Source organism: Glandiceps talaboti, chromosome 20 (assembly GCF_964340395.1).
Source record: "Glandiceps talaboti chromosome 20, keGlaTala1.1, whole genome shotgun sequence".
In the NCBI taxonomy this organism is placed as follows: Eukaryota; Metazoa; Hemichordata; class Enteropneusta; family Spengelidae; genus Glandiceps; species Glandiceps talaboti.
In genome coordinates this window covers 15,506,462-15,534,176 of record NC_135568.1, presented here as the reverse complement: position 1 = coordinate 15,534,176, position 27,715 = coordinate 15,506,462, and the positions used below count along the sequence as shown (strand labels likewise).

The window sequence follows — 27,715 nt, the reverse complement described above, 5'->3', positions numbered from 1 at the left end:
CAAATTTATAAGGGACAGCATTGAATTTTTTTTAAACATTTGAAAAAGGGACCCTCAATTTTAACCCCACTGGTGACGAACATGACTTTACTAGCTTCTCAAAAAGTCAGTATATTTTGTCTGCTCATCAACTATGAAATATTGATTTGAAAGATTAAAGGCCATTTGAACTGCATGAACTTTGAACTCTGACCTTACTTTGTAACAACTATTAAAGCTATCATGCTAGAATGCATGAACTTTAAACTTTGAACTTACTTTGTGACAACTAGCTATCATATTGCTTTCTAACTCAAGTAGCCATTTCTCTACTTGGCCACGGGCCTTTGACGTGGAGATCGTCTCCTTCAGGGGTACAACTTCACCCTCACTACTCTTCATATGGGTGATGTCTAGTATATCTGTAAATTCCAAACTGGCGATTCCCTCGAAGCACTTCTTGAGATGGGGTTGCACTCGGGTCGGGTCTTTTGTCTCAGACAAGATTTCAAGCAATTCATCATTAGATAGAAAGAAGAATCTCGAAAAGTAAAGACGTTTCTTCTCCAAGTAATCATTCAGACCCTTCAAGATCAACTCAAGAAGTTCATTTGACTTTTTCAACCTTTCTAATATCTTCTCTATTTCAAGGACTGCCAGTACGTGCTTGTCCTGTAAAATAAAAACAAAAGATAATGATTTGGTACGTTTTTTTCCATCAAATAAAACAGGATAGGGCGGGTGGGTGGGCGAGAATTATGTATAGTTACATTAGAAATTGAATGTCAAATTGTGTTAAATGGCAGAATGGGAGAGAGAAGTGGGTGAGAGTGAAAGAAACTTACTATATATGTTTATTAATTTTTTGGAATATTTTTATTTTCAAATTAATGAATCTGATGACACATGTTGTAGATACTGCAGTTTGTGGAAAACAGCTAAAATATTGTAGCTATGTTACCGAATCAATTATAATTCTAAAGGTTGGTTTACATATTCAACATCCACATTATGGTGTACATATATGTAGACAGTCTTTTGAATCATACAAACTCACTATATTATACCACGCATAAGCAAAAAATATGGACTATATACGCTGGTCGTTCTACATCACAGCAACGTGCATCTATATCATGACAACATGTGTCTACATCACTCGTTCTGCTGTTTTCGAAATATGAGTCAAAACGTTCGAAACTGCCATTATTTCCCTTGATTTTTCTTTGATATTACTGGTGCTAGTATAATTACATTATTTTTCGTCATTCAGCCGGAAAATATTCATGACCTAAGAGTTGTCACTATTCGTCTAGCGACTTGTAGTGACAAGGCCCCTTAGGCACTCATATTTGAAAAAAGAAAAATGTTGGGGAATAATACCTAATTATTCTAGCCCAATAGACTGGTTATCTGACTCGATATACATGTGCTTGTAAACTATATTGTCACGGTAGTCAAGTCTCTGGGCTATTTTTTTTTTTTAAATTCAATTTTTTTAATTTTTTTAATTTTCTAACAATCAACTTTAGGCTAATTTTAGCAATAACAAGTGAAGTACCATAATCAACATACCACAATAGCAGCCTTCATGATATCTCTCCAGTTCTTATCAACGGTTGAAAAGCGTCGACCCTCTTCAGGCATCTGGGCCATGATGTCTGGTGAGCTAAAGATAGGTTCTAGGTACAGCCACGTAGCCTGTACTTTAAGCCATTCATCTAGGATCTCTTGTAACAGCAGTAGTTTATGTTCCCAATCTCTGATGCACAAGACAAACAATACATCAATTAAGTTGGTTACTTGGTTGGACTTAACACATGTAAATTATGGATAGAGAGATTGTTAAAATAGCTAGTAGAATCCTGCAATTAAGCCTTCAGTATTTCCTCCTTGTTAACATTAATTTACCATCATGCTTTGATTAACAAGGATAGATGAAATGTGGTGGTTACCCCCCCTCCCTAAATGCAATAAGTTTGACAGACAGACAGACAGACAGAAAGACAGACAGACAGACAGACAGTCACACAGAGTGGTCACATAGAGACACACAGAGACACATACACTGGTCACATAGAGACACACTGGCACACACACAGAGACACACAGTGGTCACAGAGACACTCACAGAGACACACACAGTGGTCACAGAGACACACACATACACAGTGGTCACATACACACAGAGGTCACATAGAGACACATACACACACAGACACAGACACACAAAGGAAAATATTAATGTGTTGAAGATTACTTCCACAGTGCATGCCATTAGTTTTGCTACTTTTTTACTATTCAATGAGTCAAACCACTCTATTCTTCATTCATTCAATCAATCAACTTTTTCTTAGATTAAAAAGAAACTCACTTGATTTCTGCTTCAAATGGTTTGATAAAAGGGGAACCTCTCATAGTCTGTGTCTTGACAATTTGATCATCAAGTAACATCTGGATATCATCCACGGAGGATAAGATGTTGGTACCGGTTTCACGGTATGGGATCATGTTAAATTCCACCTATGATATGGAAAAATATAATATAGCGTAAGTCAATTAATCAATCAATCAATCAATCAATTGATCAATCAATCAAGTCATTTATATGATGAAAGCTCATCTATGCAAAAGTTCAGTCAAAGTTAATGGCTTTAACTTCATATTGCACTGAAATTTACAATTAGCTCACCAAAGATTTCGCCAGGTATCCACCATGGGTATGGTTTTCTGAACAATAGTTCAACAACATGGCAAATCATTGTGTGTTTCCCCAATTTCAAAATACTTTTAAAAATACTCACGGCATCCCATTCTCCCACCATCTTCTCCAGGGCTTTCTCCAGGGAGTACTCTTTGCTTGCTGCTTCACTGATACCTTCAAATTTAGCTAAGTAAGGCTCCAGATTCATGTCAATCATCTTAGACAAGGTAGTGTCCTGTGTGGGAGGATAAACAAAGAAATATATATATTGTGAATCTTAAATATGTGTATGGCTGAATTTTACAGAAACAGTTCCTTGAGACTCCCTAACCCAAGGCTAACAAACCTCCATTCATTTGCTACCCTGGCCATATTAACAAGCCAACCATACCCTTAAGACATTCTGTTTTCACTTTTTTAAATCTTGCAAATTTTCTGATGATTCTCAGGTGAATGGACTCTATATAGCTATGGATTCAGGAACTCATGATGGTAATTTTGCTTTCAGACAGTTTCAAGGAGTAAATTGATTTTGGTAGGACTTTCCAGTAGTGGATCAAAATCCAAATACTTTCCATGAACATATGAACTATGGCCCATGTAGTCTTATTAAAGTAATCATCTTTTTGCAGGATGAGATAGTACTGAAACTTTGAAAGTGTCATTTTAGTTTGTGTATATATACTTACAAGGAGGGAGGGCCAGTGAAATGATAGCGTTACATTTGAGCATGGGCTTGGGCAAAATTCTGCAAAAAATAGTCACCCTTGAGGGACACTGGACACTGGACCCCTGCTTCCTAGGTAATAACAATTTAGTAATTTTAAAGGCCAATAAACCAATCTCATGTTCTCACATTAGTGTTATCTAATCAGTGGAGCCATAAGGATTACTTACGATAATCTTTATGTTCTGAATGAACTTTTTCTATGGCTCTGCCAGACAACCACGTTTCTAACCTAACCTAACTCAGTTAAATGTATGCTAATTTATGTAAATTTGTGCTAATTTATACCAATGGTTCACTATTCTATCAACAAATCCTGTGGAGAACCCTGATTACTGTTAATCCTAATCTGATCTTTAGTCTCTAATCCTTACCTCGTCTGGTTTCAGTGGATAACCAACAATCTCTGCCATCTGTTCCCAATGTCTATCACGGAGACCGGGATTACACACTGCCATCACTAACGGCAAATGTTCTTTAAATTCATCTACTTTGGCCTTCACTTTGCCAGCTATCTTCTTTGGGTTGGCTACTTCACCAAAGCCTTTTTCTAACTTGTAAAGGCTCCTCCAATAGTTTCCAACTTCTTGTTCAATTTTATCAGGATCCTCCACTTCGTGGAAAGGTCCTTCCATCCAATGTCTAATAAAACAGAACAAGTCAACTTTTTAATCAAAATTGTAAGAAATGCCACATAATATTTATTCAATGCATCTTCATCATGTGTGGTTTTCTTTCTTCTACATCAATAACAGCTCTTAATTCCAGTTTTCTTGTATCTGTCGTTCTGAACAACAGTTTACCAGAGACAGACCGGCACACCCGTCAATCAATACTGCAGACACCTTCGTCAATGAATACTGCAGACAACCCCATCAATGAACACTGCAGCCACCCCCGTTAATCAATACTGCAGACACCCCATCAATCAACACTGCTGGCAGCCCCATCAATGAATACTGCAGGCAACTCCATCAATGAATACTGCAGGCAACTCCATCAATGAATACTGCCGGCACACCCGTCAATCAATACTGCAGACACCTCCGTCAATGAATACTGCAGACAACCCCATCAATGAACACTGCAGCCACCCCCGTCAATCAATACTGCAGACACCCCATCAATCAACACTGCTGGCAGCCCCATCAATCAACACTGCAGGCATGGGAGGGGTCAATGAATATTTCAAATGCCTGTGATACTATACTTGTCAAGAAAGAAGCAAATAGGAATAAAGAACTGCAGTGGTTGCAATCTTGGAAATATCCAATATGTAGTAGCCAGAAACTACATGTATTTACTTCAAAAATTATGAAATAAAGTAACGGAAATAACGACTGACAAGTTGATGAGAATCTACAAAGTTAGAATTATTGTTGTTGTTTTTTACTTACTTATGTTTTCCATTGAATTCTACAGTTAGCTCATACAGTTTAAGATAAGGTGTCAATGTGTTGAGAATTTGCATTCTCTGAGGGTAGGTCGAAGTCTGCCACCCGAAGGCCTCCTCTTCATTGTTGAAGGCTTCAATCTACAAGTGACAAAAACACCAACGAAAAATTATACTAACTGTAAACTCAAGGCTTATTTTTCCTTATTTCACTGGAAAACAAAACCACAAAAATAGTCACTGAAATGCCTTCTTGTCCATGAACACAATCACTAGTCTGGTAAAAATTAGTCTTTGAGAACTACATGTAGATAAAGATTGCAAAAATGCAAAACTTCATACACGAGTGGTAAAAAAATATAAAGGTTTACCATGGCCATTGGGAACACAAAATTCAAAAGTTACTTTTAGGGTTGGTTGTTACAGGAAAAGAATCTACACTGTGCATTTATATGGTCAAATTTGAATATGCATTCTGAGACTGGAAATTGGAGTAAATATCTACACAGCATATTTGCCACCAATGTAGTCATGTATTTCTAGTTCTAAGATTCTGGTGGAAAGTGTGAACACTGTCTGACGTACCTTGTCTGCAGCAGCCTCCAGACGTTGGTGTAATGCTTGTGATTTTTTGAGATAGCGAGGTATCTCAGTCATGTCACCGAAGGTCTGGAACTCCTCCAGCTGTTTGTTGTAGCCTTCCAACTCTTCCTGGAATCTTTCCCTTCTCAACTGAAACACGACAATATTGTTACTCCGTCATATATAGGTATATAGCAATATTGTAAATTCAGTTTGTGATGTCAGTTGTATCATTCTTATAAAACATTGTCTAGTTCTCATCTGAGTCTGATCATGGTTGTGACGCTATCATTCACTGTAACCAGTCTGTAGTTTGTTAGCTGAAAAAACTGTTTACAAATTGACAACTTACAGTACTTTAGAAGGCCACATACTACGCTTATAATTAAGGTAATTGAAACAGCATCTTTTGACATACGACATGAACAACTCAGTGTTACAGGTTGTATAACACAAGGCTATAAATGACTTTGGCACAGTGAAACCACTGTACTTGGGTGTTACAGGTTGTATAACATAAGGCTATAAATGACTTTGGCACAGTGAAACCACTGTACTTGGGTGTTACAGGTTGTATAACATAAGGCTATAAATGACTATGGCACAGTGAAACCACTGTACTTGGGTGTTACAGGTTGTATAACATAAGGCTATAAATGACTGTGGCACAGTGAAACCACTGTACTTGGGTGTTACAGGTTGTATAACATAAGGCTATAAATGACTGTGGCATAGTGAAATCACTTTACTTGGGTGTTACAGGTTATATAACATAAGGCTATAAATGACTATGGAACAGTGAAACCACTGTACTTGGGTGTTACAGGTTATATAACACAAAGCTAGGTGCATTGTAGATGTAAGAGGTAAATCAGACATATACTTACTTTGAGTCCGTCTTCATACTGAGTTTTCTTATCGGCCACGATTTGTTTATGTTCGTTGAAAATCTCAGGCATGCGATCATTCCACTGAAATGTACTGTTATTTAGACGCATCTCAGCTGGTGAAAACGATGCGTAGTCGGCAAGAAATGCCAAACGATCACGGGCTTGGACAAGTTGTTTCTCTAAGTCGAAGATGCTTTCATTTTCTACTTTATCAATGTACACCTTCAGCTCCATCAATTGTTCTGTATTTGCTGGCGTGGTTAAAGCTTTCTCTGCAATTGCTTCATATTCTTCACACAGTCTGAAAAATAAAGAGTCAACCATTTGACATAAGTCACCAGATTCCTTTCCTCTATGACCTTAATTTTGTGAAATACTTTTCAATAAATTTGATGGATGGGGTACATATTATTATTAATATTAAACTTAAAAGTGTCTTCTACAGTAAATATTGTGTTCATATCGCACTGTACAATTATTATGATGTGACGTGAATTTATAATGTGCCTTTCTCCTCTCCTAACACCTCAAGGTGCTTACAATTATTATCCCTGGCATGGATAAATGGCGACACAAGGACCCTTTGTACTTCCCCAACTCCCCGGGGAGCATACATTCCCCCTGGCACAGACTTGTATCAACACAACAGCCTTAGAAAACTTCAACTCTTTTGCCAAACACTTACGCTTTGTTAGCTTCTTGGTGGTCTTTCGACATTCGTGCAAGTAGTTTACTTTGTAGGTTGTCTGCTCTCTTTGCGAGACCTCTGATAAGTTCATCGCAATGCAATTCAAACATCCCAAGACGGATTACCTGTATGCAATAAAAATCAACTCACAATTAATACATGTACAACAATGAACACATATTCCACAAGACAAAATGACCCTTATGGGGGATTCATAGACAGAGGAGTTACAATGAGCTTATATTTACTACATATTACATGTTTGTGTATGTGTCTCTGCATGTGTCTGTGTATTAGTGTGTGTGTGTGTGTGTGTATGTGTGTGTGTGTGTGAGTGTGTGTGTGTGTGTATGTGTGTGTGTGTGTGTGTGTGTGTGAGTCTGTACTGTGTGTGTGTGTGTATTTAAATATTTCAGAGTTTAATTTCATTTGACTGAGTGTTTGCATGCTATCTCTGAGTATCATAAAGTGAACAAAACTGGCAGTTTGTAGTCAAAAGCTCTTAGAAGTATTCCTGAGAGCACAGAAGACATTTCATCTGGGTACCTCGATCACTCTTCTTCCAAAATTTGCACACTCAAAAAACCTTAGAGGAAACACTGGTTTTTGGCATCAATTTATGCTTTGTGTATAATTCCAATTCTTTCTGGGTGCTCAATAATAATTATTTACATAACACATCAAATACATTTATAAATACAAAATGCAGTGTTCTCCATAGTTTTTTTTTACAACTTACAAGAGGGCTCGTAAACGACCAGTTTTATAATTGCCAGATGGAGACCAGAAAGGGTGACATCTGGGGTTCTGTTTTGATTCCATTTATGCAAAAATTAAGGAGTGTGATTTTTAATTTTGCATAATGTGTGCTAACAAATTACAATCTGCCTTGGTGCTCTTGTTGTATTGTCCAGGGAGAACACTGACATGTGATATGTGATGAAAAGCTTACAAGGGTCATTTTGTCATGTTAGAGTCTGTAAAATAACATAGTTATAACTTTGTAATCAATATTAAAATATTTACACATTATGAGACCCATTTCATGCAGTTCTGACATTATCAAAATTTACAAAATTGTCAATCTTTTCTGCTTGATTTAAACCAATGACTGAATGTATTAACACTTCAGAAACCCTTTACTAGACCTAAATATGTAGCTATACATGACACATGCAATTACTTGGTCCACGTCACACACTACAAACTTTACATTTAACATATCATTTCATACTATAGTGATTTACAGATCACATGCACGCTATTTCAGTTCAAGTTATTTCCACAGAAAGTGTCTAATATGACAGAATTTTGTGACATGTGAGTGCATGTGTGGTGTACTTGGGGTATTTGCATGAGCGCTTGCAGTACTCTCTGTGGTCATACTTTTACAAGCATGGTGAGTGAAAGTGCAGCAGAAAACGCTGCAAGCACGAGTGCAAATACCCCTGTATGAGTATGGAATACCCACACTGACACTCAAAATAATAGCACATGGGGTTCTGTAACTTGTAAGTGTAAATGTTGTCATCACATATATTTATCCACAGTGTATGTTTCTGAAAATATCTTGAACTGAAACTATTTAATCAAATCATAATTGTTCTGCAAAAAGTGTTTTTTACTTTTCCTTTGCATAGATATTTAACATATTTTAAATTATGTGTATAAGGGTATTACCATGCAATGTTACAATGCAACCAGCTACTGGCTTACATATATACAGATAGACAGAACACACTTCTTTGCTAACCCAGTTACACAGATATACAAAGAGAAGGATGCAAATTATCAATGTTTGAAAATCTTACTACTGCTGACATCAGACCATGGACGAACAAATTCCATCATTTGATAAGAACAGTTTTATGACCACTTTACATAATAGTTCACAGTTCACAAACAAATTTCCAGTTCCCCTTGCATTTCATGTACACATAAAACTGTTCTTATCAAACCACGGTGTGTAATACAAGTCTCTGCTGCTCCAACATTCTATAAAGCCAAGTGTTATTAATCCAATTCATTTGTTTACTTTCCCTGGTCATAACAGGTTCCATTCGTCCATGGTCTGATGTCGGCAGTTGTAATTTCAACTGCAAAATGTACTTGAACTTGTCTCAGAGTTAACAGAAAACTGTATTTATTATAAAACAAAGCATCCTTCTCCTGAAATCATATGCTGTTGGCAAAAAGTGATAATTTCATTTTCACCATAAAATTCGCTTTTATATAGAGTTAACGTTTTTGCCCATCACCAGAGTAAGACGTATGAGAAGGAAAGAATAGGGAAAAGTTTCAGCTTTGACTGTGTCTGTCGCTGCACAAACCTTGGCTCTGTTCATATCCTGGGTAAGGTTAATGATACCATGGCATGATTGGAAAGCAATAAAACCGTTAATGATTGGGGTAAATGGCAGGGTTGGATGGATGGGTTAGAAAAATCAAAATTAGGATACCAGAGCAGAATATTTCCATATAAGAATTAAGGCTGGCAATTCATTTTTTCCCTAAGTTTGACACGAACAAGAAATCACCCCCGACCGTAAAAACTGATCGCTCCCTTATTTACAAATGATTAGGTCCACTATCTTGAGAAATGCAATGAATGCAATCATGGTCATTTTGGTTTTGGAGAGGTGGGGGGTGATAGCACTAAGGGTGACAGCACTAAGCATTGTTGATTTCTAATATAATTGTAAATTTCACTTCATTCATAGAATAATCCATCCTCCCCCATTTTGTCATTTTGGGTGAGAAGGGGTAGTGGGGATAGGTGGAGCTAATAACACTAGGTATAGCAGATTTCCACTATAAAATTCTCTTGATTACACTTGTATCCTCCCCTTCTCATTTTTGTACAGCCAAACATCTTTAATGTGAAAAACATTTGGAGGTTTGTATTTAACTACAGTGTGGGGATCGAAGAGAGGCTGGCATGTTTAACTGTGGATATATAGGGGTCCATAGATTTATCTAGTACATGGTTCGGTATGAATGAATGAATGGGGGGGGGGGGGGGGGGGGGTTGGGGGTTGGATTGTGGTTACACGAGTTCAACAAAATTATATATTAAATTAGATCCTATCACTCTCATATGGAAATAAGTCTGCTCTGGCAAATGTTTTCAAATGCTATTAAATTTTAATATTAATTTAAAATATGCTAAATCACACCATTTTTAACAATTAGTAGATGTAAGTCTTTTTTTATTAAGTTTTAGCAGCTTGGCATTCAATGCACATGCTACAACACATAATACTACAATCAGTACCACAAACAGAAAACCACTCAAAGTTATTTATCATTAACTTTTACTATTCAACTACATTTCAAACTCAGTATTGAGTCACAAAAACCCATTTACCATTTAATGGTTTGATAGAATGACAATTTAGGTTCTGATTGGCAGACTTTTATGGCTCAAGATTTGTAACCGCCAGTGATCTTTCAACTTTCTACCATTTCAATACTTATTATCTGGGTGTTGAAAGAGCACTGGTAAGTTATAGATCTTACAACTGGGGTAACAAATCCACCACAGACTAAGTGATAGTGAAATTTAGATTGTCGTATCATTCAGTTGAATGAGCACAAAGAACTCTTAATAAATATTTTCTGAAATATCATCATTTATGGTAGTAATGCAAATTTTCCATTAATTTGCACAAAGTCAAAGAACTCCAAACGTTAAAAATATCTTCTAAAAAATTGACCATTCTTGGTTCATTGAGGATCATTTTCTAACAATTTGGACTTCATACTCCCCATAGTACTTAGGAAGTTTTTGTAGACAAGTGAAATTTTGGTTAATAAAGAGAGGGCTTACTTAAGATGGTACATTAAGTTCTTATTAAAAATACTTTGATAAGCGATTCTATTCTATTGATCTACAAAAGAAAATCGTCACACGTTATCAAATTTTAACACATTTAACTCACTATACAATAAATACCACAGCCCTTCATAAATAGCGCCCTCTAGAGGAGATAAATGTACTATGCAATGTTTGTGATGAGGTGTGAAATCTCAGTAACACAGGGGAATGACAGTAACTCATATAGATTTCTGTACCTTACCATAGTTTTGGTTCATCAAAAACTATGATATTCTTAAGGTATTCATTAATTCAAATAAGTACATTCTCTATACAGGTCATACCAATAGAGGGCGCTTTTCATTTGGAAAGGTCTCATGACAGGATAAATATTTTTTCTTTACTTCAGTTACACAAAGATACAGACAAACTTTACATAGTACGGCAGCATTAGCAACATATAGTTGACTTTTGGAAAGAGTCCACATTTAACTGTTATGTTTAAAAAATAATATATTTATACTACGTGTACATACTTTTCTGGAATTGTACTGAATTTCCTCAACCAGTTTGCGGTATTTCTCTACTTCTTTGGTGTAGTCATGGAAGGTGTGTTCCTCAGACAAAAACTGGTCTACATCAGCATCAGCCTGTAAAAACAAGTTTTAAGTCATTTAACTCACCCGGTGACTGGTATCACATATTATTATATATGTATCACAGATTACTTGCATCGGTTAACGCATGTACTTAGTGGTATTTGCACTGCAATGTATTAGTTTACCGAAAACATTATTGCAGACCTGTATGCAAATGATATGCAAATCAGTGTATGACCATTCCTTGTACACAAAATGGCATATTCACACAATATGACTTTTTTGGCTGTTTTGTCTAAATATGTATAAGAATAACAGAACCAGCACACATGATGTGTAACTGTCAATCTGGGTATTCAGAGGTATTTGCATTTGTGCTTGTGGTATTTTCTGCTGCCCTTTCACTCACTATGCTCGTGAAAATACAGCGGCAGAACAACAGAGAACAACACAAGCATTTGTGCAAACACCCTGAGTATGGCACACATGCACTCGCACATCACATAGTTCAGTCATATTCTCTTCATACACTGACACGGACCACGATGAAATAAACAAACGACACGGGCCAAAACCTTTCCTCTTAGTCCTCCACCTCCCCCTTCACACATCACAGTTATCCTAAATGACAAACATTTCATTATGAGAAGACACTTACTTGTTTGTTGACAAGGAATGTATACTTGTCATATATCTTTAGGTGTTCAATGGGTAATGCACTCTCTTTCTCAATAATAGCTTTCACCATTGCTTTCTTCTCTTCTAGGATTTCATCTAAAATCACTGGTTTGAGTGTTGCCTTGGCTTTGTTTCCAGCCTGACAAATAAATAAATATACAAATTGAATTAGACGACACATACAACTAGTAACACTGAAGTAAAGCACTCTCTATGTGCTACACTCATTTATAACATTCATATCAAGTGTAATAGTATACTGTTTCAATTCATTTATTTACAAACCTAGTATATGGCTTTTCTAATGTGGTCAATTAGCAAATGAAACAGTATACTCATACATTCGATATGGATGCTATAAATGATTGTGATAGATACACAAATGCTTTACTTGGATGTTATGGGTTGCAAAATATTTGTAGGGAGCTGTCACAGAAAGGTTAGATAGTCATATTTGCTCAGCATTCATGGACAACAAGACATCATAACTTTAAAAAGGAACACCACTTGAGGAAATAAAGTCATTTCTGTACACTTCCATTTATGATGAAATAATAAGTTCGTTTGATATCTGTTCTTACTAATTACAGGAACAGGATGAAACAACACTTCAGCAAATAAACTTTGAGGGTCAACAAATGCACACAATTCCATAACTGATTTTATTTTAGTTTAATATGACAGAATTTCAAATGTTTCCATATATAAAATGAAGACACAAAATCATGACAAAAATAAAAGACAATATCCTGGGCAGTACAACATCCCATGCTTTATCAAGGTGAATATTTGTGTCATAACTATCAGCTTTGGCTGAATAGTGGTCAGGTGGGTAACAGTCATTCATTCACTCAACAGCAAAGTATTGTGACAGGAATAGATTTGAAATGGGATAAATTGAAATTATGATGTTTGAAGGGGGGGGGGGGGGGTGCAATCATAAGAAGACAAAGGTGAAGAACACCAAAAGGTGTATTTGCCAACCATTAGAATCTTGCCCAAAACACGCCCCAGTCTCTTATCAGTTACCATCTGTAAATAAGTGAGGTGATTGGAGGACAACAAGATATAGAGTAAGAAATAATAGACACGGTCATGTCAGAATATTTATAATGTTATCAAAGACAGAAATTGACATGGTGATGTCATCAAAGACAGAAATTGACATGGTGATGTCAGAATAGAATAAATGTTATCAAAGGCAGAAATTGACATGATGATGTCAGAATAGAATAAATGTTATAAAAGGCAGAAATTGACATGATGATGTCAGAATAGAATAAATGTTATAAAAGACAGAAATTGACATGGTGATGTCAGAATAGAATAAATGTTATCAAAGGCAGAAATTGACATGATGATGTCAGAATAGAATAAATGTTATAAAAGACAGAAATTGACATGGTGATGTCAGAATAGAATAAATATTATAAAAGACAGAAATTGACATGGTGATGTCAGAATTATTATAATGTTATCAAAGACAGAAATTGACAATAAGAAGTGATATAAAGTATATCAGTGATGGTGGTGGGAATTCAGTCATTCGGGTAATTCTAGAAGTTGAATGATTGATGCTGGAACACATGACATAGTTTCATTCTAGTAATTTCTACTGTCTTTGTTATGCATGAGTATGAAAGAGATGATTCAATAGTCAAGCACAACTTTCTCAGAAAACACTGAAAAAAATTCATGCATCTCGTACTGATCAGTCAAAACTATTACTGTCAACAAATATATTCGGCATATAATCTAGATTTCAGTATTATATCAAAACTGACAGATTAATGGTTGAGTATCCTCCATATAACATTACAAACTGATTAAAATAAGTGTAGCCAACATCAAATCTTTCACTCTATGTATTATTCGAACAATATCAGTCTCAAAAATTGGAACTTGCCCGTGGCAAAAACTATACTTTTAAGTCACCTTCATTCATATTTGATTAAGTCTACAATCCTAAATATATATTAGTGATCAGTTTTCTTATTATCCATACTATGACAACACACAATTAGAAGGCAGGCTGACTTACCCATTCTGAGTACAGTTTTGTTTCAACCCTTGGTACTACACTGACTGCTTTCACCATCACTTCATAAACGTTGAGGAGCACTACTTCAAAGTCGGAAAATGCCGGTTCAAACTTGATATCGGAACCTTCCAAAACCAGTCTGATAATGAATCCGGAGTGTTCGTATGCCCTAATGGATGTCTGCAAAGAATAGGAGGAATAGGTCAGTGGTTATTAAGATAAGAATCAGAGTTCCAATTATGGATCCGTGGCAATCACGTATGATCTCCAGTTTATGTTCATATTAATAGGTGCGTGGGTGTGTGCATGTGTGTGTGTGTGTGTATGTCTGTGTGTCTATGTCTGTATGTCTGTGGTGTACATGTGAGCCGTTGTGTGTATACCAGTATGTACACCTGTGTTTGTGTGTTTCTCTTAGTTACATTTCTGTGTATGCATTATTGTACATTGATACTTACGGGTGGTTGTACTATCAGATCGGTGTAATCATCTATAGAGAGCAGTGCTAAACTTTGTAATTGTGCTGTCATCAGGGTTGCAGCACAGTTGAAGAAAGACTCCAATTGTTGTGTGTTGTTACTACTGGGCACTTGTTTACGTCTGTTACCTTGGTAATAGATGTTCTGCACTTCAGGAAACCATCTGATAACAATGAAAAAGAACAGTTGGGTATCGTTAAGCACATAGAAATGGACAGACAGACACAAAGTTCCCAAAGTTGTAGCGCCCCCCCCCCCCCCCCCCCCCCCAGATTTTATCAGTTGGGGGGCTAAAAAGGTGTTTATTTTCTATATGCAATTTGTAGGTATATTTCTTCTATTTTGTGTTTTTGAGTTTTGACTAGATGTGAAACAAGACATAAACTTTTCTTCCCCGATTAGCCTTGAGGGAGTCATTTATTTTTTCAATTGGCTTTTTGAGTCAACAAAATCTTATGGAACCTTCAACATTTTACACTCATGCTAGTCACAAATTATAAGAATGAAAAATATTGGGTTGTTAATATTTGAAAGTGTGAGTGTGCAGTCAAAGAATTTCTATAATAGCAAATACAATATTCCCAAAAAATGGCATTATAGCATAGAATTCACGTCATGATCTTTTCAAAGCACTTCAGTCAACACACACAACTACACAAACTACATGTCGATGCCATATTTAAAAGAAGTTTCATGAAAGAACTTTGATCGATAAAAAAAAGTGAGTCTTTACTTCTTCAGTAGTTTTTCCTTGGCTGCTTCGATGTGTCTCATCACAAGATTTTGGAATATTGCCAGTTCCATGGAATCCTCTCTGTTGTGGAATTCTTCGATGTCAACCAATCTCAATTTACTGGAGGTAAGAAAAAGGAAACAATCACATTACAAGGTTTCAGCTATAGTCAATTCCAAGATCCAAGGTTTATTGTGTATAAAGACAATACAACATCGCGTACATAGTTACTTTTACCAGGCTTATTTTAACTTTATTACACTTGAAATATTATTTCGATAAAAAATGACAGAAAAACATATTCTTTAATTTTAAGTGATTTCATAGCATGAAAAGTGAACGTCACCAATGAAAGAGATAGTTTCAACTCAAATCAAGTGTGTGATTAGGTGACAACCATCCTCTCGAGTAGAATGCACAAATGCTAGAACATGTATGGAATATATGGTTTTATATATTAAATTGGGAGGCCTGTATTTTGGGACTGGCTCAAAGTCCATTTTTCAACTCTCTTTTGATGAGGAGTTAACCCTGAAATGTCACATATTTTTCATCTCACAAAGTTTTTAAAGATATAGTACTCTGCCTAATGGACAATTTTGAATTGGAGGGGAAGTGGGGGAATAGGAGAGAATTATCACTTACCCAAATGAGACATACCACATGTCTAAGACTTGAAGCATGGTTGGGTTGGTAACATGGAGATTACTGTCAATTTCTCCTGTAGCCGAAACATAAGATTTATTCCATGGTTTGGGTACCACTGCCAGTTCTGCTCTGTGAGGCAATAAGTCTTGTTTTTTATCATCATCTCTCTCACGTGGATCTCTCAACACAAAATCCACTGCAAAAAAATATATAAAAAATAACACAGTTAGTATATTCATGTCCAAAGAGGCCTTTCCAAAACGTTCCATGGTGGCGCTCTACTTCCTGTCTGTGTGTACCTTGGGGTATATTGTTTGCAGTCTGGAATGGCCGATTGACTTACACTTCAATACAATGAAACATTCTTGAAGATAATTTTGACCACTTATCTTGGCTACTTTATATGGAACAAAGACCTAACTTGTGCTAAAATGTTTACTAGAAAGACAACAAATTTTTGTACAAATAACAGGTATTTAAGTGTGTGACACTAGAGCAGTTGAAACTTATTGAAATGGTGGTTATTTTTCTTTAGTGTATTAGTAAAATCTGTATCAATTAAAACCTTGGTGAACTGTCCTTTGTGATGCACGTCTAGTACTAGTAGTATTACTGTACATCTGACTAACCAGGCTCAAAATTAGCAGTAGTCCTACCTACTAAACAAATGTATCTAGACTACTAAATTAGCAGTAGTCCAGGACACATAGCCTACTAAACAAATCTATCTAGATTGCCAAATGTATATGGTGGAAGTCTGTAAGACCAATGGAAATCAATAGAAAATTTTAACTGAAAGAGTTCACGTGACTAACTCTGACTACCAAGTGTAGAAATTAAATTCACGCCCTGCTACAACAGGATAAAAGAGCTACAAGAACTTACCAATTGCTTTCTTTACACTGAGTAAATAGTCCTCTCTCATTTCATCTGAAAGAGAGTCGATGGTGTCTGCAAGTTGTTTCAGGTGATCTGGTACTAATTTAAGTACGTCTTCAAGCCATGAATCTTCCATAGGGGCTACATGCTCAGTGTCAATTCCATTGTGTATGTAGTAATAATACCTCTGTGGAAATGACATGGTATTTGTTTTAGAAATTTGATACAACAAAACTCAAAACAATATGAGTAAAATTACAGCAGTCGGTCAATTCACACAATGCATACCTTGGTCCCACACTACATAAACCTAGCCAGTGACTTGAGACATCAAACATTAAAGCAACATGGAAAATATAGAAATGTTTATACAGATTTGAATAATTTTTCAACTCTATTTCTCTGGAATTTTTTTCAGTTCCTGTTAAACAGAGACTGGATATATGGCATTACACACGTACCGATAGTAAAGTGACTATTTATTTTATAAGTAGTACTGACATTTTTGCCGCTAATTTTTTTTTGCAGTTTTGCAGTTTTCAGTTAGTTCTCATAAGACTAATTTTCCTGAATCACTAGGCTGGTGCATATGCGTCATGTACTAGAAGGCATTTTAGTCACTACTTATTCGTGTGTGTTTGTTTTCAAGTGAAGTAAGCGAAAATAAGTCTTTAGTGAAAATTTCAAGATTTACAGTATCACGAGCACTAGTACTTTTAGTACAGTATATACAAAGTGAGAGCAAGGGTCTCAACTATGTGGACATGAACATAAATTAATTACTTTCTTACCAAAATATCTTTTTCTGCAGCAGTGGGAGAGGCTGTTCTTGACAGTGGTGGCAATTCACCATCCACTGATGACGGTCGTGGTGGCGGTGACATTCTGTCATCTTGTCTGCACGGACAAAATGAACATTTTAATCAAATATAAAAACAATTTTTAAAAACCAGCTTAGGGCAACAAAATTGAAACAGAACAAGGGGTACCAGTACGTAGTACCATTATCAGTCTACACCAGAGGCATTATTGTGAAAAATTATTGTGAAAAATTCACCTAAATAAAAGCATGTACCACAATTTTCGTTTTGAGATATATTATTTGTTAGTGTATTAGATTTGATACTTTTCATAATCTTGTGAATTTATGCATTGATTTGATTTTGATCACAAGAATGAAGTGAGGACTTTACCTTTTGTAGATTCATGGTTTACACGCATTGTTTTTGTTTGTATTTGTATATCTGTGTAAATTCCCATGGAAACTGTGTAATAAACAACTAAACATGTCAACTTACAAGATAATGTTAACGAGAGCACTTCTGAAGCTTTCTCTGTCTTTTCTGGGATGTGAGAATCCACCTCCTCCTCCTCCTTTAGCTTTACCGTTAGGAAAGCCATTGGATTCTGGTTCCCATGATCTTGTTCTGTTTTTCTTTTTCTTTGGTTCTCCTACACATTTACAGGTAAAAACACAGCAATATTAATTTGCATAATATATCAATAAAAGATTCTATCAATAATACCTATCTAAGGGATGATCGCACAATGTCGCACAAGCTCAATGAATGAACTCCGTCCGTTTAGACCACCCCCACCCCCAAACTGCAACATCGACAAGTTTATATGTGATGTAAACCATGATGAAAATTGCAGCAGTCACACCACTACAATCGATGCAATGTAAAAAGATGATGGTAAACATGCTAAAATAATACCGGAAACCCAGCACTGTATATCACATTAGAAGTCAATTGCTATAATTTACAGAAAATCTCAGTGAAATATGAATTTGACGGTATTAATTGTCATTAAAAAACAAGTATTGATGAGAAACTTACGTGCTGTTAACTGTGTAGCAATATTGAGATCCTCAACCACTTCATCTTCTGGTGCTTTACCAGATAGAACAAATGACGGAGGGTTTGCTTGCCATGTCGGCTTTGTACGTTTCTGTTGATATAAAAACAGTATATTGTAACATGTTAAAGCTGCACTAGCTTCCACTTGGATATGTTTTTTTCATCATTAAGTAACCATATATATAAATTATATTCACTAATAATTGGTAAGTTACTTAACAAAAAGACATTATATCTGTTTCTGAAATTAGATGTGTCATTTCTTTCCTCAATTAGTTACTCAAACAATCTGAAAATTCAAATTGCTCTGAATTAAGTGTTCCAAATCCATTAATACAGACTAATATTATTGGAACTAAATAACTCGACAAAATTTTAAAAAACATTTTTCATCCTCTTTCATTATTTAAAAGAAAGAATTCTCAACATTTATATTTCTGTGTGGAAACAGGTTTGCTTGGACTTTGGGGAATATTAAATTCTATTATTCACTTTTACTACATTTAGTTTTCATATGAATAATTAAGCAGTGATAATATCCTTCTCAGGTGTACCAGCTGCTCATACCAAGTACTTAAGATACTTGTTGCTATGGTGACATATATAACCTTCATGGCTTGCATTCAGGAGTCTGAGCAGATGCTAAAATCACGACCCAATAACTTTAACTCAAGTCATAAATAATTGATATATTACTTTGAGCAAACAACAGCTAGACATTGAACTATCAAAATGTGACTGGTTTCCTGTTACCTGGTATTTTGCTATTGTTCACCCTTTCATTATGGGAGTCCTATCTGTTCCCACCGACCAAACCCAATCTGTTCATTTTGTTTCAAAAACACATGAAAAAACTTTGTCCAAATAATCTTAAATATTTGTCTAATAGACATTATTCATCAGTCTAAATGTTATTACCAGTTTATATACAATGGGTTGCTTATGTATGTATATTAGCAATACTGTTAGTGTTACTACACAAATACAAATACAAATACAAATACAAATACAAATACAAATACAAATACAAATGCAAATGCAAATGCAAATACAAATACAAATACAAATACAAATACAAATGCAAATACAAATACAAATACAAATACAAATACAAATGAAAATGCAAATGCAAATACAAATGTACTTACTTCAGGGAGGGTTGGCAGGAAAGATGCAGGATTATCAGGGTTCTTGCCTTTGTTTCCCCTCAAAGGGATATACTGTAAAATAATCACCATGAAATCTGTTAGTTAGTACCCTACAACAATGCTAGATTTAAAACATAATAATATACTAAATGTTTATATCTTACACAGACCTTGGAATTTTAACTGTATCTGCTGTAAATTGACTTCAATTTCTTAAGAGTAGAAAGTAGGCAGACTCAGACTTGACTTAGGAATTACTCTTTGTTTTCCAACTATAGACAATAAAGAAACCTCTTTCTATTGTCTAAGATCCAACCTTTGAACTCATTATAGTTTCATAAACAAGACTAATTTAGCCTTGCATCTACTGTACAAACAAATATTTTCATGAACCATAGCACATTTTGAATTTTTTTATTGCAATGACTGACTAGAGTGTGCACTAAATATATGTGTGTATTTTCTACTTAATTATTTTATTTGACAACTGTTGCAACACCTCTAGATATTTCTGCTTTCTCATTTCATAATTGTAAGTAAGTCCTAGACCCTAGAGTGATCAACAAGGGTCTGTAGATAGACTAACAACTGAACAATTCCTTATTGAAGCTTTGTGCACAAAATGACAAGTACTTATATCAAGATAGTTGAAGCATCGATAGAAAACAACATTTTCTGTAATGAAAGTAATTTGGATAAAAAAACCTAGAATTCACTCCAAGGATAAAACTAAATTTATGTTTGAAAATTTGTTTCAATTTGCATACAATTTATGTTGCATCTTCAATAAGGAACTGTACAGTATAATTGTAAAAGACAAGAGTAATCAAAAGAATTGTTGCTGCCTGATAAAGAATTTTATTTAGCTCTGCAGTCTAGTCTACTACAAGAATTATAGATTCATTTTGAAAGAAGTTTACCCTGTCCATGTGGAGGGAAGGAGGGAGGCAAATAACAGAATTCCTCACTTTTCTCATGCTTTAATATGAAAATATTGCAAACGTGAGAACACTCCAAAATGTCCTCAACATGAACAACATTTGAAGACTTTAGTATCTTTCGAGAAGTCAAAGGAATTTTTAAGTGTTATGATCAACAAGTATTTACACAAGGACATTAGACAATTTGTGTATCTAATGTGGAGATACCATTTATCAAAAGCCTGTGAAAATAAAGAGCCAGAAAGAAAGAGATTGAACTGTTGTCATCTCCACCAGTCCAAAAAAAACCATTTGTATGAGAACTCATTTTTTTATTATCACTTATTGTAGGTGTTTGACAAAATAAACTCTCATACAAACATATGCAGTCTTTGCTGTAAGGTGTAGCGACTGAACTAACTTAAGATTTTTGCCCTTTATCCCACACCTGTTTATGTAAGTTATAAGAGGTGCAAAGTGCAACCAGAGATTTTATCCTCCGAGTTGATGCAATTGTTCACCATACTTACGTCTGTCATATTTATAATTGTATACTTTACTGGATTCCAAAAATGTCAAAATAACCTTTCCTTGGCACTTGTTCACTAATAAAAACAAATTGCAGGCACTTGTTCACAACAAATTTTACACAGAATTACCAAATGTCAACCCTAGATGTAGCATGCTTGCAGACAGAGTAAGTTGGGACTCGCTTCTGGCATTATTGTCCCTCTCATCTCCATATCGTGTCATGTACACAGTCTGCAAGCAGGACTACCCTAGATGCAGTGTGTCCCTCTGACATACAGCAATTTCTTGTAGATGCACCACAACTTGATGCTCCACTATCTTTTACTATTGTGTGGTGTATCACAAGAAAATACAAAGGTTATCATTTTAACCAACAACAACCAATGTTGTCGTTAACTTGGAGGGAACACTGTTTAGAAATCTTACGTCATAATCAAATTTATATTTCATTTTACAGACATCAAGGTCTGTCAAATGAATGAAAACCAAATACTTCACATTTACAGTTGGTTTACTTTGTTGGTAATCAGTTAAAACAGTTACTAAAATATGTCACTCTATCTCTGAGTCTACTATGCTCATTGAAAACTGCTGGTAATAAATATTTTCAAGTTAATTGCAAAAATCTAAACAGTTTGCACCTGAGTGGGCTGTAAAAGTATTTTTTTCTCCAATATGTATTATATCAAACTAAAGATAATTTTTTGCGATTTGATGAAGGTGGAGATGAAAAATTGACAAGTTTTCGTTTCATAGAGTGCTGTCTTATTTTAAAAGTTTTACTGCTTAAAGGTCTTTCCTTGGGAATGATTACCTGTACAATTTCTCTTAAAGTGTTTGCAAATTAGTTTAGTATAAAACTAGTTGTGAAGACAGTCATGCCAAATCAATACGAATATCTACAATTTGGCAAATTGTTCACAACTTTCAACTTCTATTAATCTATTGGACAGTTTTGTGTTCTTCAATAGAAGTTAGAACTTAGAAGAAATAGTTTAGAACTGAAATCAACATAGAATGGGACATCACACTTGATCTCCTGAATTCCTCATACTTGCAAATTTGTTTAAAGTAAATAATTTTCTCTGACAAATGAAAAAAAAAACTAGCGTTGGAAAATTTGATGTCAAATCTGCTTGTCAAAATATACTATTACATATTTTAAAAAACACTTATCACCTTGATTTTGGCAAATCGCCATCCAAGTCTATGCAATTTCGAAAGTGTCCAAACATGACAGTGATTTAAACAAATAAATTGAAATATGCAAAACACTTTGTTGTCTATAAATTCACGAATCATTTTATAATACAATTCACTTCATGAGATATTTACTTCAAAACTCCATGTAAATGTGTTGCAATTAATAATATTCTCAAAGTTTTCTCAATAACTGAGAAAAAGGCAAATGTCAAGAAATGCTCTCCATAATCAGACATGTTCTCCTGGAAAACTAAAACGTCTGCAGAAAAAAGAACGTCTGAAAAGCCAACTGCGCAACAGATTTATCGCCATGACGTACCACAAATCCTGTGTTACTACTTAAATATGCGAGTTGAATATCGATTACCAAAGCTATTGTATAAATATTGCAAACTCACTGTGACACCGAGGCTACAGAACTCGAGAAAACTTCACGTTACAAAATTCACCTTACAGTTACACATGTCGATTGAAACTTTACATTCAATCTGTCATGACAGCTATCTAACTTTACCTGGAAGAAAAGTGCATTCCCCACTCCCCTTACTTTGCTACCTGAAATGCATTCGAAAGTAAAATATCGATATCATAATATGAAAACTTTATCTACAACTACATTATCGTAACGGCATCTCATTCGTCTGTACTCACCTGAACGTCAGCCATAACGCGGCTTCCAGTTCATAAAAATCAACTAAAGCATGTACAAAAGTACAAAATTTGAACTCAAGTATATACAAGGAAACGTAAATTTTCAAACCAGAAACATAAAAGTTACAAAAACTCAACCCTAAACGGGTAGACTGGGTGAAAAGAGGGTTGTTTTGGTTCACACCACTCCGTCCAAAATGTCGGCTCTCTCTAGTTCACGTTGCTACGTTACATTACCACAGAAACAGCCTCGTTCACAAGAGAGAAATAAATTGTGTATTTTTTCTCAATTATCTCCGTATATAATTGAAATCTGTTTTTTTATCCTCAAATAATCTATTAATAATGTATTCTTAAGTTCAAAGTTTTAATTTTTAAGATCATACTTCTTAAATATCAGAATTTAAAATTTTGTTGGAGAAGGAGAAATATTTACTGGAGGAAAGAAATAACTGTCAGGTACAGGTCAAAGGGCGAGCACATGCAGATATATGTACTCAGCTGAGAAGAGTGAATGGGTGATCCGGGGACGAAGAAATTCCTTTTTGAGAACTTGCATGTAGTAATATTAGGGCAAAAATTTCACATGTCCACAGTATTTTAGGGAGAAACTTCGATGTCATAAGTGTTTTCTTTCAGATCGTTTACGTATACTAGCTAAACACACTGTCCTATACAAGAAGTACAATTTTCAGTTCACTGTTCACCATGTTTCGTTTACCGAGCATGTCAACATTGAAGTCAGTGGCGATTTATGGAGGAATATTGTCTCTCGGCGGATCAGGATTTCTGTACATTAAAATTCAAGGTAAATTGAAAACACCAAATGTACACGAATCAGTTAATTATACTAAAGTAATAATTAGTTACATCATGTTACATCAATATCGGACAATAGCAATACCGTAGAAGAATTAGGGTAGGACCTGATCTACAAGATTGCAAGCTGGCAATTGGCAAGTTGGGTGTGATGAGGAGTGATACTTTACTATCATTGTCCTCGTCATCATCGCTGTCGTCTTCATCATCATTATCACCACCACCACCACCATCATTATCATCATCATTATCATCACGACATCACCCCTCCCCCCCCCCCACCACCAACATTATATTTATTTCATAGGTTGGAACTTATCTAGTTATTGAAGAGACTTGAGTACACAACCCTTGTTACCAGATATTCTCATATTAATGCTAATATAGTAATAATGAACTGAAAATAAATTCTGATGTCTTTCCACATCTTTAACATTTCTTTACATTATGCATCTGTTAATTTCATACCCAGTAAAAGACACCATTGTACGTGTACAACAAAGGGATAATGTATAAAATGTTTTCTTTCTGACAGATAAATTGACATCAGGTAGTTATTACAGTAAATCTATGAAGATTCTATCTGACAATCAACAAGCCATGACATCTCTGGGGTCACCTGTCAAAAGTAGATACTTAGATTTGTCTGACAAATTCAACAAAGTCAATGGTCTCCAATGTCAAGTGAGTTGGTACACATACTAAGTTTTAATCTTACAGACAATGTTCATGCTTTAATCCAAGTATCATTAGTCCAAGGTCGTATTTGTGAAAATAGTAATGCATCATTTTCCTACTGTTATGTTTATTGTAATGTTCAGGTATCTGAACAGTCTGATTAAAATCCGATTCATGTGATTTCTTTTTGGCACTGAGTGAATTCACTCAATGAATGAGAATGTGTAATGTACCAAAACATACTGGTACAGTACTTAAGGGCACTCTGATGGAAGAGCATAAGCACAGAGTGCAGGCAACGATATTATTGTTATTGTTTGGTGGTTCTCTTTCTTTCAATTTCAAACGTTGAGTATATTGTAAGACGGATTCTGATTGGCTACTCGTAAGTATGAGATTTGGCACGAGAACATCAGATTGGTATCTGTGTGACATTTGTGTAATTCTATGATATACATAGATGTATATCATACTGTATACACAGACAGACATACATACACATATACATTCATAAATGCTTGCATAAATGCTTGCATACATACATACATACATACATACATACATACACACATATACATACACAAACACATATATATACAGACAGACAGACATACATACAGACAGACATACATACATACACACACATACATACATACATACATACATACATACATACATACATGCATATGCACACACACACATATCCATCAACCCATCTATACATGTATTAGTGGCCATGCATTGTCAAATTCTATTTTGTGCCAAAGGATGTAAATGTAAATAATAATTCTGATTTCTGATATTTCAGCTTAAGATTGACGTGAAAGGTAGCAAAACAAATGGAACATTGTTTACGTGGGCAGAGAGACCAAAACCTGGAGCAGAGTAAGTTGATGATGGGAAAAGTTCTTTTATTATATACATTTCTCTGTACTGTCCAGTAGTAAGTCAGATTAAAAATATGTATACTCACTGTGTTGGTAGATTGTATCTTGAATGTAGAATTATTGCAAAAAGAATACAGTCAATGAATAGTTTTGTCATGTGACAGGTAATATATTTCAAATAGATATGTTTGGGCAGAAACATTTTCTCCCTTCAAACCTCTCTCTCCCTAAGTAGTATAGTAATACTGTTAATCAATCTCACCCTCCTTCCTTCCACATTTGTATATAGACTCTCTCTCACTCACACACACACACACACACACACACAGACACACACTCTCCTTCCTTCTCTCTGTATTTTATTTGTATGTAGGCATGCAATCAGTAAGTTTCTACTCTGTGATTCAGTATAACAATTTACATGGTATTATCTTTTCCAGCTGGGAGATCCAAAAACTGATTCTTCAACTGAAAAACCAAGAAGACTTTATGACCTTAGTAGAGCCACAACAAAATGAAAGTGAAACATCAGAATCTATAGAAAATGATGAAATAGACTTGCCTGGAATCTCAGCCTGATTGGTTATCAACACAATTGTGCATGGGACTAAGTGAAACATCAGAATCTATAGAAAATGATGATATAGACTTGCCTGAAATTGGTTATCAAGACAATTGTGCATGGGTTTACCTGGATGGTAAAAGGGGAGGAGTGTTGTATGGGAATGTTATGTAGTGAAATGTGCCAGGAATGACTGAGGTGTGAAATGGTCAGACTTTGTGAGTTTGAGAGGCAAATACCGTTAATTCTTGGTAACGAAAATATTTTTGTAACACCTAGGTACATCATAAATGTTACATATTCAGTTGCGCTAATAAGGATCTTTTAATTTCTTGGTCAGTGCTTTGACTTCCATTCCATGCTGTGTACGTATGTGCACCTCTATGAGTATGTGCGACTTGAGAATACATTGGGCTTCCTGTTCTATTTTCACCCACGAGAAGGAGGTAAAATGCTTTTCCAGGTACTGAGAATTGTTGAAATACTATTAACATAAAGAGAATTCTCACTTCAACATTGTACGCAGCGGCCCATTGTTTTACAAATGATAGAATTTGGCATATGTACAGTTTTGCTTATAGAGCTGACTGCGGCAGATTGCATGCTCATCGCAAACATGGAAATGCTAATTGACTCAAATTGACAAATTATATTGTATATCTTTCAAGTTTCAAGATGCATTGTCAAATGTATTTATTGAATTCATTCTCATGAGCCAGAGCCCATATTTCTGACGGAGAGAAAAATGAGTCTGTATGGGGATGTCCGTTAAGCACTATACTGGTTTACAGCAAGAATTTAATTATATTTTGCTGCAAAATGTATATATTTTGAATAACAAATAATTATACATATGGAAAATTCAGAAATATGGTCACCACTGCGTGTAGAAGTGCAAATAAACATGCATTATATAGACTATTCAGAAAATTTATTGGGAGCAAGTCAGCATCAACGCCGTATGATAGAGGCATGAATAAAGATTCTTGGCAACTATGAATATTTCCGAAAGTTTTTAATGTCCCAAGAATATTTTTTTAGATTCTGAATACCTGTTCAGAGCTGTAGAGTTAGAATATCACAATGTGAAACCTAAGCAACGATCCAATCAAAATTGCAGACTGTGCCCCTGTAATTTGTGTTATAGGCTTCTGGTATCGTTTCTCACAACACCTAACTAAATGCTTAATATGCTGGTTTAACAAGATTTCAACTATTCGTCCTTTATTATATTATTACTATATGAAATGACTGTCCATGTCTTGAACCTTGATTACACTGTATCATCCACCACTAGGATAATTTGAAAATGAAGGTGGTTACATTATAAGCCCATGATCAGAATGGTGAATAGCACCCTCTATTGACAATGTTGGGAATAGTGCTTAGAAATCTATTTTCAAGTTCGTCATAGCGACTTTGCTTATAAACAGTGTAGTTTGTCATCAATGTTGCATCTATACAGTGCATGACCAAGTTAGAGCTGTAGGCACTTGTTATTTACAACAGCCAACATCATGGGTGGACCTTGCCGATACAATGTATATGGTAGCCAGTTTCTTGCCCAACACTGCCATTGCAAATAGGGTCATTATGTTTACTATAAATTTTCAATAT

General features: G+C 35.2%; 2 protein-coding genes across 4 annotated transcripts in view; one reads left to right on the top strand and one right to left on the bottom strand.

Moving 5' to 3' along the window:
- The window catches only part of LOC144450504 (dynein axonemal heavy chain 7-like), a 68,333-nt gene extending 44,983 nt beyond the window's left edge, over positions 1-23,350 (bottom strand). For 2 of the 3 annotated variants that reach the window (XM_078141142.1, XM_078141144.1), the window contains exons 1-23: positions 23,153-23,350; positions 21,298-21,372; positions 19,848-19,919; positions 18,679-18,790; positions 18,136-18,289; positions 17,629-17,734; positions 16,844-17,024; positions 15,956-16,154; positions 15,311-15,430; positions 14,557-14,740; positions 14,099-14,278; positions 12,038-12,196; positions 11,317-11,430; positions 9,294-9,311; positions 6,961-7,088; positions 6,273-6,576; positions 5,389-5,535; positions 4,808-4,944; positions 3,785-4,052; positions 2,784-2,918; positions 2,354-2,502; positions 1,555-1,741; positions 259-651 (exon numbers count right to left, since the gene is read on the bottom strand). In XM_078141142.1, the coding sequence (XP_077997268.1) occupies positions 259-651; positions 1,555-1,741; positions 2,354-2,502; positions 2,784-2,918; positions 3,785-4,052; positions 4,808-4,944; positions 5,389-5,535; positions 6,273-6,576; positions 6,961-7,088; positions 9,294-9,311; positions 11,317-11,430; positions 12,038-12,196; positions 14,099-14,278; positions 14,557-14,740; positions 15,311-15,430; positions 15,956-16,154; positions 16,844-17,024; positions 17,629-17,734; positions 18,136-18,289; positions 18,679-18,790; positions 19,848-19,919; positions 21,298-21,306 (3,456 nt within the window). In that variant the 5' untranslated portion in view covers positions 21,307-21,372; positions 23,153-23,350. The remainder of the gene's footprint in view (positions 1-258; positions 652-1,554; positions 1,742-2,353; positions 2,503-2,783; positions 2,919-3,784; positions 4,053-4,807; positions 4,945-5,388; positions 5,536-6,272; positions 6,577-6,960; positions 7,089-9,293; positions 9,312-11,316; positions 11,431-12,037; positions 12,197-14,098; positions 14,279-14,556; positions 14,741-15,310; positions 15,431-15,955; positions 16,155-16,843; positions 17,025-17,628; positions 17,735-18,135; positions 18,290-18,678; positions 18,791-19,847; positions 19,920-21,297; positions 21,373-23,152) is intronic. The other variant, XM_078141143.1, reaches the window with a different exon arrangement.
- Positions 23,351-23,706: 356 nt separating this feature from the next.
- LOC144451064 (cytochrome c oxidase assembly factor 1 homolog) lies at positions 23,707-26,322 on the top strand. The gene is made up of 4 exons (XM_078141824.1): positions 23,707-23,960; positions 24,507-24,655; positions 25,458-25,534; positions 25,977-26,322. The coding sequence occupies exons 1-4, from the start codon at positions 23,861-23,863 to the stop codon at positions 26,113-26,115; spliced, it is 465 nt and encodes a 154-aa protein (XP_077997950.1). The 5' UTR covers positions 23,707-23,860; the 3' UTR covers positions 26,116-26,322.
- Positions 26,323-27,715: the final 1,393 nt, after the last annotated feature.

Bases quoted from the DNA above. Each gene is read 5' to 3' on its own strand.
- LOC144451064 (XM_078141824.1), top strand. From the start codon at position 23,861: ATGTTTCGTTTACCGAGCATGTCAACATTGAAGTCAGTGGCGATTTAT. The intron at 23,961-24,506 runs GTAAATTGAAAA...TCTTTCTGACAG, and splicing joins TCTGTACATTAAAATTCAAG to ATAAATTGACATCAGGTAGT. The intron at 25,535-25,976 runs GTAAGTTGATGA...TATCTTTTCCAG, and splicing joins AGACCAAAACCTGGAGCAGA to CTGGGAGATCCAAAAACTGA.